The sequence below is a fragment of the Aquarana catesbeiana genome, linkage group LG02 (assembly GCF_042186555.1).
Source record: "Aquarana catesbeiana isolate 2022-GZ linkage group LG02, ASM4218655v1, whole genome shotgun sequence".
In the NCBI taxonomy this organism is placed as follows: Eukaryota; Metazoa; Chordata; class Amphibia; order Anura; family Ranidae; genus Aquarana; species Aquarana catesbeiana.
Genome location: NC_133325.1, coordinates 707491815 through 707508710, shown reverse-complemented (window position 1 = coordinate 707508710; position 16896 = coordinate 707491815). Strand labels below are relative to the sequence as shown.

The 16896-nt window shown below is 40.7% G+C and overlaps 1 protein-coding gene across 3 annotated transcripts in view; it reads right to left on the bottom strand.

Moving 5' to 3' along the window:
- CMSS1 (cms1 ribosomal small subunit homolog) overlaps positions 1-16896 on the bottom strand; it is a 507566-nt gene that overhangs the window by 5317 nt on the left and 485353 nt on the right. For all 3 annotated transcript variants that reach the window (XM_073616965.1, XM_073616966.1, XM_073616964.1), the window contains exons 4-7: positions 14530-14659; positions 5417-5476; positions 5223-5325; positions 3776-3836 (exon numbers count right to left, since the gene is read on the bottom strand). In XM_073616965.1, the coding sequence (XP_073473066.1) occupies positions 3776-3836; positions 5223-5325; positions 5417-5476; positions 14530-14659 (354 nt within the window). The remainder of the gene's footprint in view (positions 1-3775; positions 3837-5222; positions 5326-5416; positions 5477-14529; positions 14660-16896) is intronic.

Here is a 16896-nt window from a genome sequence, read left to right as displayed (position 1 = left end):
CTTCCTGACCAGAGCACTTTTTACAATTTGGCACTGCATCGCTTTAACTGACAATTGCGCGGTCATGCGACGCTGTACCCAAACAAAATTTGCATCCTTTTTTTCCCACAAATGGAGCTTTCTTTTGGTGGTAATTGATCACCTCTGCGTTATTTTTATTAAACATTATTTTTTACTTTTTGCTATAATAAATACCCCCAATTTAAAAAACAAAAAAAACCTTTTTAGTAGTTTAGGCCGATATGTATTCTTCTACATATTTTTGGTAAAAAAAATTAAAAAAATCGCAATAAGGGTATATTGCTTGGTTTGCGCAAAAATTATAGCATTTACAAACGATGGGAAAGATTTATGGCATTTTTTAAATTTTTTTTGTTAACTTTTGAATGGACATTTTTTTTTTTTTTTGTAGGTACAGATAACCTCCTTTTTTTTTGTCAACACAGCCATGCCATAAACTGAATGGGGGGCTGCAAAGAGGCTGAGAGGGCGGCCGCGGGCTCCAGGAAAAGCCCAGCTGGGAGGCCACAGGCTCAAGGGACAGCCCTGCTGGGCGGCTGGGAGAGCAGCACGGGCTTCAGGAACAGCCCAGGATGCGGTGACCCCTGGCAAATCGTCATTCGACCAGGTTGAGAACCACTGATATAAACCCTGATAAACTTGGTATTGAAAGCAGAAAACTGCACCATAAGTGTGTTCTTTTTATGGATGATTAACCACTTAAGGACCGGAAGATTTTCCCTCTTAGTGACCAGGCCATTGTTTGCGATACGGCACTGCATCGCTTTAACTGACAATTGCACGGTCGTGCAACACTGTACCCAAACAAAATTGATGTCCTATTTTTTCCCCACAAATAGAGCTTTCTTTTGGTGGTATTTGATGAACTCTGCGGTTTTTATTTTTTGCGCTATAAACAAAAAACCCGTCAATTTAAAAAAAAATATATATTTTTTACTTTTTGCTATAATAAATATGCCCAAAAAAATTTAAAAAACAAATCTCTTCATCAATTTAGGCCAATATATATTCTTCTACATATTTTTGGTAAAAAAAAAAAAATCGCAATAAGCGTATATTGATTGGTTTGCGCAAAATTTATAGCATTTCCAAAATAGGGGATAGAATTATCATTTTTTTATTATTAATTTATTACTAGTAATGGCGGTGATCAGCGATTTTTAGTGGGACTGCGACATTGAGGCAGACAGTTCAGACACTTTTGACACTTTTTTGGGAACAGTGACATTTATACAGCGCTCAGTGCTATAAAAATGCACTGATTACTGGATAAATGACACTGGCAGGGAAGGGGTTAACACTAGTGATCAAGGGTTTAAATGTGTTCCCTGGGTGGTGTTTCTAACTGTGGGGGGAGAACGAGGCTGCCGGCCACACGCATCAGCCCCCCACCCTGCAGCAGGCACGCGCACGCGCCTGCTATAGCTGTAGAACAGACTGACGTACAGCTACGTTGATTCCGGGGAACGAGCCGACCTGCCGCAGTATAATGACGGCGGATGGTTGGCAAGTGGTTAATTCATCATTGTCACTTCCTTGTACACCTCAATGCCCATCCTATTAACAAAATTCAGGAGGATATTACCACAGGAACGGTCTTTGAGAACAGTTTCATTGGGGAAGTGACACAGATGGCATTTCAGCATTATATCAGCTATTTTTTGCTTTCTCTGCAAATGTCATATACTGGCTTGAGTGATGGACTCTAAAATCTGTGAGGAAGACTGTAGCATGTGAACCTCTAGAGTACAAACATAAATAATTCATGTCATAGAATCTAACTATAGGGTTCTCTCTCACTGGTATCTGGTGTCCACCAGACACACCAAAGTTTACCCCGAGACTTCTCCCTTATATTTCAGAGAGTGTGGCCAGACAGGCATCATGCTCCACATCTGGTGAATTAGCCCCAAAATCAGACGGGCACATGCTCTGATACATTCTGTCAGCCATGATAGATATCACTAAGACTCTTAAATGAACCAGTTGATGCCATTTCTGGGCACTGCCAGACACCTATCTTCTACATGTTTCTGGCTGCGAAAATATCAATTGCTAGGGCTTGAAACTCTTCTGTGGTCGATATCGCTGCTGTGAAAGCCAAGATTGCTCAGATTATGCTTCATGTGAAAATAATAAACATCCTCCAGGAAAAGCAGGAAAGGTTTGAGAGGGGTTGGAATCTTTGGATACACTATATGCAGCCCCTACTTAAGCCCAATAATTAGGGGATGGTTGGGGTGGATCTTTGGCCAGAATGCTTGTTCTCTCTCTTCTCTATTCTATTTTACTATTTTCTTGTCTCTGTCTATTTTGAAATGAATGTTCCCTACATTGCTCTATGCAAACTAGAAGTTTGCCTTATTGCTACATTGTCCCATTATCCACAGCAGATGGGTTCTGACCCTGTGAAATTGTTGTTGGCATGATGCAAGTTGTAGTTTGCTTATTTCTTTACTGGACTTCTTTGTAGGTACTTTGTGGTATTTAAAGAGGAGGTCCGCTGAAAAAAAGATATTAAAAGCCAGCAGCTACAAATACTGCAGCTGCTGACTTTTAATATATGGACACTTACCTGTCCAGGGAGCCCGCAATGTCGGCAACCGAAGCCGATCCGTCCTTCGGCTCTTGGCTGCTGCCGCCGCCATCCTCAGTAAGGGAATAAGGAAGTGAAGCCGTGCGGCTTCACTTCCTGGTTCCCTACTGTGCATGCGCGAGCCGCGCTGCGCGTCCTCTCAGGTCCCTGCTGTATTCTGTGCCTTCGTTAATGATTTGTCAACACATCTTTACAATCGATATTCAAATTTGTGCTTTAAATGCATCTTGAGTAATGTACAGAAAAGACTGTTGCAGGCTTCTGTCTGTATGATCTTTTATTGAAAATCAATAAAAGTGATTGACAAACAAAAAGAAAGTCTGAATCTGATTGCTATTAGATTAAAAAAAAAAAAGCTGTTTTGTCCCATATGTTTAATGTATATTGTACAATTGTACATAGTAAATTTCACAGCTTAGCTCATCTCTTCCACAAGAAACATTATAAATTAAACAAATTCTGCAGTCTGACCAAACAAATATAAAGCTGCAATTATATATAGCTCATACTTCTTATTAATATAATTTCTCACCTGTAATCTCTTCCATTATAAAAGGAAAAATGTCCTAAAGTTCATTCTTTAACTCACAACCCAAGATTGAATTGCCTACTCATCTTTTAGCCTGGGTTCACACTGGGTTAGCCTGGGTTCACACTGATGTGGTGCGGGACACCGCATGTAATTCACACAGGAATCGCAGCACATTCTTGTGTACAAATTACACGCAGTGTCTCTGCGGTGCGATTTGAGCCATGGATTTGTATGGTTCACATCACACTAAATTTGTGCAGGACCCTTTTTTGTCCTCACCAGAATAGGATCGCATGGGTGTTCACACCCATGCGATCTGAATCTGCAAATCGAACTGCGTTTGGCATGCTGATGTCGGGGTGTTGTTAACTTAACATGCGCTCCGCAATCAGTTCGCATGAATGATTTGCAATTTTGATGCGGTGCGGAATCCACAGCTTGAAACCGAGGCTTGATATCTTTGGGCTACTTTACTGAAACTTACCTTGGACCTAAAGTAACAGACAGCAAGCTACGAGCCAAGCCAATAACTATATCTTCGAAGAATTATTATATATAGCTAGCTATGTACACAGTTCTCTTATCAATCTTAACATGGACTAATTATCACTGAAGACTTGACATACCTTGATATGTTTTGCGAATAGCTTCATTACTTTTGTGTCACCTTTGAAAGCATTTATTAATCTGTTGAGGTACAAAAATTGAGACAAACTTATGATTACCTAATTACATGAACCTGAAAAAGAAAGTAGGGGTTTGGAGGAGGCTGAGATGTATTATAAGACCAAATTTTAAAGCAGTGGTATTGCCTGTGGCTATACAATACATGTATCCTTTACAAATATATGCTATTGCACATTTAAAAATAACACTAGAGCAGGGCTCTCCAAACTTCCTAAACAAGGGGCCAGTTTACTGTCCTTCAGATTTTAGCAGGGCCAGGCTGTGACCAGAGGAAGCAGATAATGCCTCAGGCTTGCTGATCAGTGGAAGTAAAAAAAAATACACAGCACCACTGTGGTTAGAAGATAGTACCCCATCATTGGTATTAGTGGGAGGAATAGTGTTCCCATCATTGGTATTAGTGGGAGGAATAGTGTTCCCATAATTGGTATTAGTGGGAGGAATAGTGTTCCCATCATTGGTATTAGTGGGAGGAATAGTGTTCCCATCATTGGTATTAGTGGGAGGAATAGTGTTCCCATCATTGGTATTAGTGGGAGGAATAGTGTTCCCATTATTGGTGTCAGTGGGAGGAATTGTGCTCCATTGTTTGTTGCAGTGGGAGGAATAATTTCCCCTCATTGGTGTCAGTGGGAGGAATTGTGCCCCATCGTTGGAGTCAGTGGAACAAATAGTGCCCGATTCTTGGTGTCATTGAGATGAATAAGGTCGTTGGTGTCAGTGGGAGAATTGGTGCCCCAACTTTGGTGTTAGTGGGAGGAATTGTCCCCCATAAATGGTATCAAAGGAAGAATTTATGCCCCCTCATTGGTGTCCATGGGAGGAATAATACCCCACTGTTGGTGTCAGAGAGAGGAATAGTGTACCAAGGGCCAGATAAAGGCAAGCAAATGGACATGTCAGTTTGGAGACCACTGCACTAGAAGAATTCTGTCAAAGACTCTTCTTCCAACCCACAATCTTCTGTGAATAGCTGCAAAAACAACGACTTCATAGGACAAAGCAGGTTCCACACCACACAGAATTAAAGGCAAAATGTTGGTGTAGTGCGGGGTAAACAGTGCAATGTCCTGCATAATAATGTCCTGTATAAATTAACCCATCTGAAATTAAGTGAAACCATCTTGAGTTCTGTTTAACCATGGTGTCATTTAGAGTAATATTTGTGAATGGTAATAACAAATCTTTATATGGAAATTGTATTTTAGGGCTAACATGCCTTTAAACAAGATAAGACATCCGTTTTCCTTGTTGCTACAACTTTGTATAACACAGCTGAGCACATGCAACTTATTAATGTTGTGTGCCAGAAACTACAATATTAATTAAATCAATATTAAATCAGACTTTGTACAAAAACTTTGATCAAACAGATGACAGACTTACTTAATTAGTTCCAGGGTACGGTGAGCAGAGCTGCAAACCACCAAGATCAGAGCAGATTTTTTCTCTTTGTGATTTTTCGATAGTTTGGACCACTTAGGGCACACTGGAATAGAGGTGATATCACATGTTGAACAATCACCACATTCAGAAAATTGCACAATTTAATCTTTGTTCCGGGTGTGTGGCTTACTTACTTTCCTTTAAATATGAAGACAGGGTATGGCTGAGGTCATTTGCTTTCACAAATGAATTATCTAGATCAGAAAATATACTTATTAATGAAACAGCTAAATAATACAGATTTTTTAAAAGCTTTGCATTTTTTATTCAAGTGTAAGCAAAATCTCTCAGATAAATTGCTTTCTTATTTAAACCTACAGCTGCTTTTTGAAAGAATTTTGCTATGTAAAGATTGTAGTTACATTTGAGGCTGGAGTAGCCTTGTTTGCTTACTACACATAAATACTAAGCTTCCTGTTTAAATTGGCCTGACACTGTGTAAATATTGCCCATTTCCCGATGAAACTGACAAAATTTGCTTCATGGCTGGCCTTGTTGGCCTCCTTCTGCCTGACATCATTTGATGGAAAAATGAAAGGAACAGGACAAAAAAAAATTGGCTAAACAGAGGCTACATCCAATCAAATGCAGCCACTGTTTGGGTATTCTGACAGCCACCAGCACCAGCTGTGAAAATACAACAGATTGGCATGGGGGATATGTCCATGCTTTTAGACCCCATTCACACAGGGGCAACACGACTTGCAGGTCGCCTCAGCGAGGCGACCTGCAAACGACTGCCCGGGCGACTTGCAAAACGACTTCTGTATAGAAGTCTATGCAAGTCGCCCCAAGTCGCCCCCGAAGTCGTACAGGAACCTTTTTCTAAGTCGGAGCGACTTGCGTCGCTCCCCTTAGAACGGTTCCATAGCACAGAACGGGAGGCGACTTGTCAGGCGACTAGGTCGCCTGACAAGTCGTCCCTGTGTGAATGGGCTCTTAGTGTGGATGGAGGAACCCATTCAATTTTTTTCATTCAGCCTGCAGGCTGAACGAAAAAGAAACAAAAAACATCAGTGTATGACAAGCCCAAAAGTTGGCCATATACTAGCAGAATTTTGTTTGTAATCTTTCATTTTAAGAACAGTTTCTAATCATTAGTGGGGTCAAATCAACGTTTGTTTTCAACCGCAGTGATGAGGAAATTCAAAGGCACAGGATGGAAAATCTCTCTCAAACAAACCAATTTCTAACAGTGAATGTGGCTTTTATTCAGCAAAGTCCATTCATTACAAAATCGAATGTTAAAAGCAAACAAAATTTTGAAGTACTTTTCAACAACATTCAAGCATTCAATGTATTAAAGTGTTACTAAACCCATAACAGTAAAATCAGTCTATATATGCAGTAAAACATGCTTGTTACATTCACTGTGGAGCCTAAGGGGTTAATCGTTTTCATTGTGGAAAAAGGCTGTTTGATACAGTCTTCTCTGACCCTCCCCTTCTATTACTGTTCCCAAGCCATCTGCTGATAGTACAGAGCCGTGGAGACATTCTGCACATGCTCAGTTTGGTGTGTATTGCAAGAAAATTTTTTTGTTTGTTTTTTTGGCAGGGTATATGTGATCAGCACAGGGCCAATCAGCACTGTCCAGACAGAGGGTCAGGGGTCCTGCAGCCTCATAGAACAATCAGAGTAGAATGAAAACTCCTGCTACAAGCTTTAGCCAAACACTGAGAGAAGCCACAGGACTGCTATATACTGATGATGAGAAAAGGTATTTTCTTGTTCAATATTTTTATTGAAGTTTAGCAAGGTGAACAGAAAGAATGAACATTATTTGCAATACAATAAAAGCAAGTAAATAGTATCGCATGAGAAGGTACATATAACAGATCTATAAAAACAAGCTTCCATGAACATTGTAAGCCATTTCGGAGACTGAATGCATGGTGCAGAGAGTTGTCTAGCACCCCCAGACACCCAATCTGGGAACAAACTGTGCCTTCAGGGAAAGACAACACGTCCAACCATTGAGTATTTATTTCCTTGTTCTAGGTATTTAGGAGTTTATATTTACTAAAATGATTGCATTTCAATGTTCATTGTACTGTGGGAGACCAGATATAGTGAATGCAGGGTCCTGGGTTTAGTAACACTTTAAGGCTTTTCGCATGAATGTTTGTATGAATGTTCATTTGAAAAGCCAAGAGCCAGCTTTATTAGCAATCCACAATTATTGTGACAACACTGGCCCTGTCAGTATATCAAGTTATCAAATATGAAGTACGAGCACCTAGAGATACTTGCACATGCTATACCTGCAGCAGCCTGCAGGTCTTTGATGCTATGCCCAAATCAAGGGCCTTTCTGAATGACAAAGCTTTGTATCAAAGCTCCCTGATCTGGTGGACTATCATATACGATGTTGACAGCTAAAAGGCCCATGTTGATGGCTTTTGATTGCAGAATGGTTTCTCTCCCCATACAGGTCAGGTCAAATTAAAGTTAAAATGATCTCAAATGCATGCCGCATGCATGCTAAGCTGCATTTACCAATCCACAAACCTTTACACTACTAATAGAGATTGCCAATAGAATCTACAACTTTTGTATTTCGATTACAACAATAAGGAATTAGAAAGCTTGGTTAGTGGGAAAAGTTCCTGCAAAAATTACATTCAGTTTTAAAATAACAAATTATATTCACTGAAAATACAGTTGAAAGAAAGAAAGTAAATGCGCTGATTCATACATTTCCTGGTGTGATATTACCACTAATACGGTGTGTGAATCCTACAGTGTATGTGCCCTGTAAACCAGCCTTACTGTAAAGTGCAACGTGCCAATAAAGTGCAAACTATTGAAAAATTGTGCAAACTATCACTCCTTAGGACATCAATAATGTCAATATTATTCCCAATGATCACTATAAAGTGCAACGTGACAATAAAGTGCCAAATATCAAATATTGCATGTAATATTTCCAGAGTCCATTTCCATTTATCATATATATTCTCAAATATTCATGCGTGCTTCATGCTGGATCTTTTCACCAATTCATGTGCCAGCACTCACTCTGGTGAGTGCCCATTTTAAAAGGTGGTGGTGGCACATGAATTGGTGAAAAGATCCAGCATGAAGCACGTATGAAAATTTGAGAATATATATGATAAATGGAAATGGACTCTGGAAATATTATATGCAATATTTAATACCTGGCACTTTATTGTCACGTTGCACTTTATAGTGATCGTTGGGAATAATATTGACATTATTGATGTCCTAAGCAGTGATAGTTTACACAATTTTTCAATAGTTTGCACTTTATTGTCACGTTGCACTTTACAGTAAGGCTGGTTTACAGGGCACATACACTGTAGGATTCACACACCGTATTAGTGGTAATATCACACCAGGAAATGTTTGAATCAGCGCAGTTACTTTCTTTCCTTAAAATATAGCTTTTCCTAAGCCTTTGGTATAGGAAAATTTAACTGCAGCAGATCAAATTATAATTTATTAATATATATTATTTATTTATTTATTTTGCGCCGGTGACACAAAAACTTTCACTGAAAATACAGTGTAGTTTCTTTTAAACAAACCCCAGTATTTGATCTCAATGCACACCAGTGGAGTTTATATGTCAGGAAAGCCAGGATATCTGTATTGGTGTCCAGCGTCATCCTGGCATGTTCTGGTGCACACGCCATACTCCGCAGGTAACACAAGTCCATAGCAATAACTAGTAACTAAAGAAGAAAGCAGTATTGCCTACAGGACTATTACACTTCCAATAGCATGACACTGCCAAGAAAAGTAGGTCACCTTTAGGCCAAACAAACTCCATTGTGAATAAATCAAATATCCCCTAAAAAGCGTGGCTAAAAATAAACACGACCTGGATCATTACCTTTTATTTTGTTTAGAAGAGAAGACAGATTCTGACTGTACTCATAAATATCATATAACACAAAGAGATTGTTTTACTGGAAATAACCTACATCACATACAGTATAACAAAATCGAGAAGGAATCCATGTTTCTTCTGCCGGTTCAACTACAGTGCAAGCAAACATGAGACCCTATAGTTATATGTCCTAACCGCACGCTGAAATCCATGCGGCTTTCTACAGAAGATTTTTTTAGGAGTCATTTTTCTTGTGGTTATGGAAGTGGAGAATGGAATACAGGAACATGCAAATATGAAAAGAAAAGATTACATCTTAAAGAGACATCATCACCAGACCATTCATTTCAGAAACAATCTTCCTATTTTAGACATTTTGTTACCTATGAAAGTCTCCTTTGGGTAGACATCCAAAAGCCTAGAGACTGCTGCTGGGCACCGCCATCTTGGATGTGATATTAGCAGCCCCAGCAGACTAAGAGCGGTCACTTAGGTGACACTTTATTTTATATTATTACCCTTTCAAGGGTTGCCACTTTTTCTTCAAGCCAAACCCGAACACTTTAGCAGTGCACAGCAAAATGTTTTTCGTTTTTTTTTTTTTAACATACACTATAGCAGTGGTTTTCAGCTCCTGTCCTCAGGACCCACTAACAGGCCAGGTTTGGAAAATAACTGAAATACATCACAGGTGATATAATTTGCTGCTCAGTGATTGCAGTATTCTAGTCTGCATCTCCCCAAGGTAATACTTAAATTCTGGCCTGATAGTGGGTCCTGAGGACAGGAGTTGAGAACCACTGCTCTATAGGATTGTAGCAGACCTGGGACACCTTTGGTTTCTCCAAAGAGAATGGTAATGTGGCATGCATAGTGCCCCCTCACTCTCCTATCAGGTCCTGTTCTGAGCCACACTCCTGTCTGAATATTGTGTCCGGGTTTCAGGTGGACTGAAGCCCGGACACATGATTCATACCCTGAACTGTCCGGGATTCTCGGACAGGTGGCAACACGGCAACCCTAACTCTTTCGTTCTTTCCTTTCCCCAGCTGCTACATAAAATGTTCAAACAGGAAGTGGTCCGTGCTACAGTAAGTCATTGACATTTTCTGGAGTGTCAATTCCCTGGCAAGTTCAGAGGTACAGTGCAAGTCAATAAAAGACAGTTTATGAAAAAAAAAAAAAAAACACTTTAACCGCTTCCAGACCAGCCGCCGCAGCTATACTGCAGCAGGTTGGCTCCCCTGCGTGAAACCACGTAGCTATACGTCGGCTTGCGGGGTCCGGATAGAAGGCGCTCGTGTGCGCCCGCTGATCAGCAGGGTTGCCAATGCTTGTGGCCAACGGTTGCGATGACCGCCATCAATCATGACCAGGAGAGACAGAACAGGGACGAGTGTGTGTAAACACACACTTCCCTGTTCTGTTCTGACAGGAGTGACAGATCGTGTTTTCCTATTAGCTAGGAACCACGATCTGTCACTTCTTCTAGTTAGTCCCCTCCCCCTGTAGTTAGAATCACCTCCCAGGCAACACAGTTAACCCCTTCACCGCCCCCTAGTGTTAACCCCTTCATTGCCAGTGACATTTTTACAGTAATCAATGCATTTTTAATCGCACTGATCGCTGTATTAATGCCAATGGTTCCAAAAATGTATCAAAATTGTCCGATGTGTCCGCCATAATGTCGCAGTCACGATAAAAATCGCAGATCGCCGCCATTACTAGTAAAAAAAAAAAAAAATAATAAAAATGCTATAAATCTATTCCCTATTTTGTAGATGCTATAACTTTTGCGCAAACCAATCAATATACGCTTATTGCGTTTTTTTTTTTACCAAAAATATGTAGAAGAATACATATCAGCCTAAACTGAGAAAAAATTAGCTTTTTAAAAAAAAAAAAAAAATTGTGTTTTTTTCAAAAGTGTCGCTCTTTTTTTGTTTATGGCGCAAAAAATAAAAAACGCAGAGGCGATCAATTACCACCAAAAGAAAGCTCTATTTGTGGGAAAAAAAGGACATCAATTTTGTTTGGTTATAACGTTGCACGCCCGCGCAATTGTCAGTTAAAGCAACGCAGTGCCGAATCACAAAAAACGCTCTGGTCAGGAAGGGGGTAAATTCTTCAGGGGCTGAAGTGGTTAAAATACACAATTTTCCCATGCAATTAGTGACCAGGTCTGTTTAAAGGAAAAAAAAATGTGTTTTCAGTGTATGAATTTTTATTGTAGAGTTTACCCTAAAACAGAACTCCCCTCTTTTAAAAATAAATTAGACGTAAAGTTTTTTTTTTTTTTTTTTTTGGCAGCTTCCCGGCTTTGCTGCTGGTTCTCTTCCAGGCTGAATGACATCTCCAATTAGCCCAGGCTGTTACTACAATACTGAAGTGAGCAGTGATGAAGTCATACTATGAGCACGGCTCTCTGCAGTAATCCTCTGAATCACAAAAGGAAAGACACCAGGACATCATGTGACCAGCCCGAAGACTGCTATAATGGGAACTTTTAATAAATAGATGAGGGGTGGGGGGGGTGTGGAAGGTTGGAAGAGTCTAAAGCCTAGTACACATGGGCTGAATGTGGGGCGGCATCGGGTGGTTCAATAGAAACTGGCCGACATTCAGCCAGTGTGTACTGCAGCCGTTTCGACCGGCTTCTGTCGATGGGGCATAATCGAAAAAAGATGTTTTGTCTATATTCTCTGCATTCAACAAACTTCCAAGCACATGATTCAATAATCTGCCAAAAGAGCTTGCTATGGTAATGAGCAAATATGGCTGCCCCATATATAGCACATTATTACAAACTACAAATAAATGCAATACTTTTAAACATTAACACTGATAAAATTATTTAAATCAAAGAAAGTTAGAAGTTAAGAAGTTTGAAGTAATGTTAAAAGCTTATTTTTTTTTCTTTTTTGATAACAAACAAGTCATTCTTATCTGTTCTGTAAGGTTTTTGCACAGAGCAGCCCCGATCCTCTTCTTCTGGGGTCCCCTGCCAACGCACCTGGCATCTCCCCCCGCCGACTGTCCCCTATATCAAACTTGCTCCACTTGTGTGTGCTTGCTCCTGAGCCCCGCTCTGTGTGTCCATAAGACACACTCCCCGCTCCCACTTACTCCTCACTGGCTGTGATTAACGACTGATTGACAGCCAATGGCTCCCGCTGCTGTGTCTGAGCCAATGAGGAGGCAGAGAGCTGAGAGAGCAGCTGAACATCGCTGGATTAAGATCAGGATCGGGTAAGTATTGGGGGGATACGGGGGAAGCTGCACACTGAAGGTTTTTTACCTTATTTCATAAGATGCGTGCAGGTAAAAAACCTTCAAGCTTTACAACCACTTTAAGAACAAACAATTACACTATATAAATAGTTTTTACTATTTAAGGTATAAAAGGTAAAATTTCTTTTGTTTTTTATTTGTTAGATTTGGATGGAACCTCTCAGATTTTATTGCTATCTCCTCATTGGAAAGTCATCATCACTTCCTGTTGAGTCTACAAAAGAGGAAGTGTGGAGAAATCACACTTTACTGTATATAAGACTTGTATTTTGGTTCTAATAAAACAGTCCATGTTCAGCAACTAAACAAGTATCGTCTTGTTTTGTGCTTGTGAGCGGTTGGAATATCTGATATCTAAATTCAGACTGGAAGGAAGTGGTATATGACTAAAGCACTCAAGCGGAGTGTGGGACACTTCGTTACATCGCTCTAATGATAAAATTGATTAATTAAAGAATAAAAAGGTTTTGGCTTTAGACATAAACTATATTACCAAAAGTATTGGGACGCCTGCCCCTTACCCACACATGAACCTTAATGGCATTCCAGTCTTAGTCTGTAGGGTTCAATATTGAGTTGGTCCACCCTTTGCAGCTATAACAGCTTCAACTCTTCTGGGAAGGCTGTCCACAAGGTTTAGGAGTGTGTCTATGGGAATGTTTGACTATTCTTCCAGAAGCACGTTTGTGATGTCAGGCATTGATGTTGGATGAGAAGGCCTGGATCGCAGTCTCTGCTCTAATTCATCCCAAAGGTGGTCTATCGTGTTGAGGTCAGGACTCTGTGCAGGCCAGTCAAGTTCTTCCACCCCAAACTCACTCATCTATGTCTTTATGGACCTTGCTTTGTGCACTGGTCCAAATCATTTGGTGGAGGAGGAGATTGTGGTGTGGGGTTGTTTTTCAGGGTTAGGGCTTGGCCCCTTAGTTCCAGTGAAGGGAACTCTTAAGGTGTCAGCATACCAAGACATTTTGGACAATTTCATTCTCCCAACTTTGTGGGAACAGTTTTGGAATGGCCCCTTCCTGTTCCGACATGACTGCGCACCAGTGCACAAAACAAGGTCCATTAAAGACATGGATGAGTGAGTTTGGGTTGGAGGAACTTGAGTCCTGACCTCAACCCGACAGACACCTTTGGGATAAATTATAGCGGAGACTGCGAGCCAGGCCTTCTCTTCCACATCAATGCCTGACCTCACAAATGCCCTTCTGGAAGAATGGTCAAACATTCCCATAGACACATTCCTAAACCTTGTGGACAGACAGAAGAGTTGATGCTGTTATAGGTGCAAAGAGTGGGCCAACTCAATATTGAACCCTACAGACTAACACTGGGGTGCCATTAAAGTTTGTGTGCGTGTAAAGGCAGGTGTGCCAATACTTTTAACAATATAGTGTACCTTAACTCAATTTGCCATTCTCAAATAATTAATAGAGTTCGGAGCTGTGTGCCTGGTCAGTACAATGTATTAAGCAAAGTCCAACTGAAACAAGCGTAGCTAAACCTCACCTACTGCTGTGCCACATTGCAACCTGCAGATCAAGGCTACTGTGTTACCATTAGGCTGTCCATCAAATCATACCAAATGAGGTAAGAGTATGATAATACATTCATTTTTCTGGAATACATTTGCATCACTTAATTAGACAGAGAAAGTACAGAACGATTCCTCACTTATAGGAACCTTTCTGTTTTAGAACTAACCAGCTACAAGAAACCATCAGTGGAATGAACATCTGCTGAACAAGCTGGACACACAGCCTAATGTGGAACCAACAGCTTTGTTTATAGAGGTAATGGCCCAAACTGTTAATATTGCTATAAATAAAGTTTATTTTTATTTTAGACAGGAAAGGATCTGTTAAGATTTCTGGGAAATGTAGTTCTTACTGAAACGAAAAGTGTGATTAAGTAATATTTTACATATATCATCCCGGTGACAGGAAGGTATGAATGGAAATAAGGCTGGCTGCCCCTGTGATTTAGGGGGCATGAAACGCATGTTGGGAATCAGCTCAAGGCAAATGCACATGGTTAGTTATCTCTACAAAGGAAAATATAAAATCTTACTTATGCAAAGTTGAAGACTGTGCTTACCTGGCAATTTTAGTTCTTCCAGTTCTATAACTGACCGTGTCTTGCTATAATGTTGCATCAACAAATTTTGGAGGTCTTCCGGTGTTCCGGGTTTTGGCACAGAGGTGGCTAGAACATCAGTAATTGTCTTCTGTATGAAAGTACATCAGTGGTTAGAATGTTATTAAATGTCATATGTTCTGTATATAAACAAAGATGTTTAGCATACAAGTTTTAGGTAAAGTACACCAAGCAACATGTAGAAACCATTCAATGCTAATATTATCTTTGCTCCATACACCACACAAATTCTACTAAATGTTCATTACGTTAAGTGTTTTCCCATTCTGCCACTAAGGTTTTTAAGGGTATGAATAGTGCTGTCGGCATCAGCTCTGTTCATAGTGAAGAAGTCCTGCCCACAAGACGTAACACATATAGGGGCAGAGCCACGTGCTGATGACATCATCATGCTGCTACCCCAGTATTGCTGAATGGCTGGAGACCAGTACATGCAGATGTATACATAGGAATACATTGTATTAAAGGCGATCTTGCTTTTTATCCTTGTGAGTGCTTTTTTTTCCAATTACATTTTTTTTAAATATGTAACACAGTGAGCACTATTATGTATGCTATGCAATATCTGATCGGTTTGTGAGGGCAGATTAGGAGGATCTAAGTGAATTTGGGCATGCTGATCAACCCCATTGGGGGATAACATGCACAGTGTGATCTTCCCAGAGGTGAGAAGAGGAGGTGGGCAGACTGGAATGATCATGTGGTGGATTGCATGTTTTCATAGTGATCAAGAAGAATTCTTTATTTCAGTGGTGATCTTGAGAACACTATGGAATAATGGACTATGTTTTCTAATATATGGGACATTATGGACCGATTTATATATTTTTATTATTTATTTCAGGCACTTATACAGCGCAGTCAATTTACGCAGCACTTTTACATATAGATTGTACATTCACACCTACCCTCAAGGAGCTTACAATCTAAGGTCCTTAACTCACATTCATACATACACATACTAGGGCCTATTTGGACAGGAGCCAATTAACCCACCAGCATGTCTTTGGAACGTGAGAGGAAACCGGAGTATCCGGAGGAAATCCACACAGGCACAGGGAGAACATGCAAACTCCAGGCAGATAGTGTTGTGGTTGGGATTTGAACCAGCGACCCTTTTGCGGCTAGGCGAGTACTAACCACAACACCACTGTTCTGCCCCATATATTGATGTGAAGTATTCAAGAATGAAGTATTATTTAGTAGCTTCAACCTATATTGATTGTATTATTTATTTCAGTTTTGGGTGGATTGGAATTACTCAAAGTGTTTGGCTTGCAACCTTGATTTTTGTTTATATGTGTACACTCTGTGCAGATTGATATTTCATTTTGGTTTTGGATCTTAGATCAACTTCCGTCGAGCTGGAATGACTATGCAAGGTTTGAAATTTGGCTGCTGCAGTGGAAGAATTTCGATCCATCTATGGCCAGCTTTAGGGGTTGTGAGAGATGGATGGAATCTGGAATCTGGAATCCTAGAACAATCAGGATGAGGATTAAGTTTTCTCTGAACTCCATCTTACCAGTTCGCATAAGTAGCACTATACAAGTCTCTCATTCATTCATTCAGTAAAGGAAAAAAAAAACTGACAGATGGGCTAATATTCCTCTACATAGTTTCATGTTAATTAGGTACTGTATTTATTTTCACCATGAAAATCGGGTGCAAATAGTGTGTGCGTGTTATACGCCAATATTTCAATTTTAGCTGCCTCGGAGGGGACAGGGGGGGGGGGGGGGGGGTGAGCACCATCAGATTACATACAGTGAGAATCTCCTGTTTACTTGGCAGCCTCTGTAATAGGAAGTCCCGTATCCTGGGCTGCCATTGGACCTCTGTACTGTCTATCATAGGAGATTCTCACTGTATGTAATCTGTTGGCTCTCATCCCGCCCCCCCCCCCCTCCCTCTAGGCTGCAGCTGGGCATCGATCAGGCTGCACTGATGGCAAAGGTGAGGCTGCTGCACTGATGGCAATGGTTAGGCTGCTGCACTGATGGCAATGGTGAGGCTGCTGCATTGATGGCAATCATGAGGCTGCTGCAATGATGGCAATGGCGAGGCTGCTGCATTGATGGCAATGGTGAGGCTGCATTGATGTGGACTGATGAGGCTGCCTTGATGTGGACTGATGAGGCTGCATTGATGTGGACTGATGAGGCTGCATTGATGTGGACTGATGAGGCTGCATTGATGTGGACTGATGAGGCTGCATTGATGTGGACTGATGAGGCTGCATTGATGGCACTTGTGAGGCTGCAGATGGGCATTGATCAGGCTGCATTGATGGCAATGGTGAGGCTG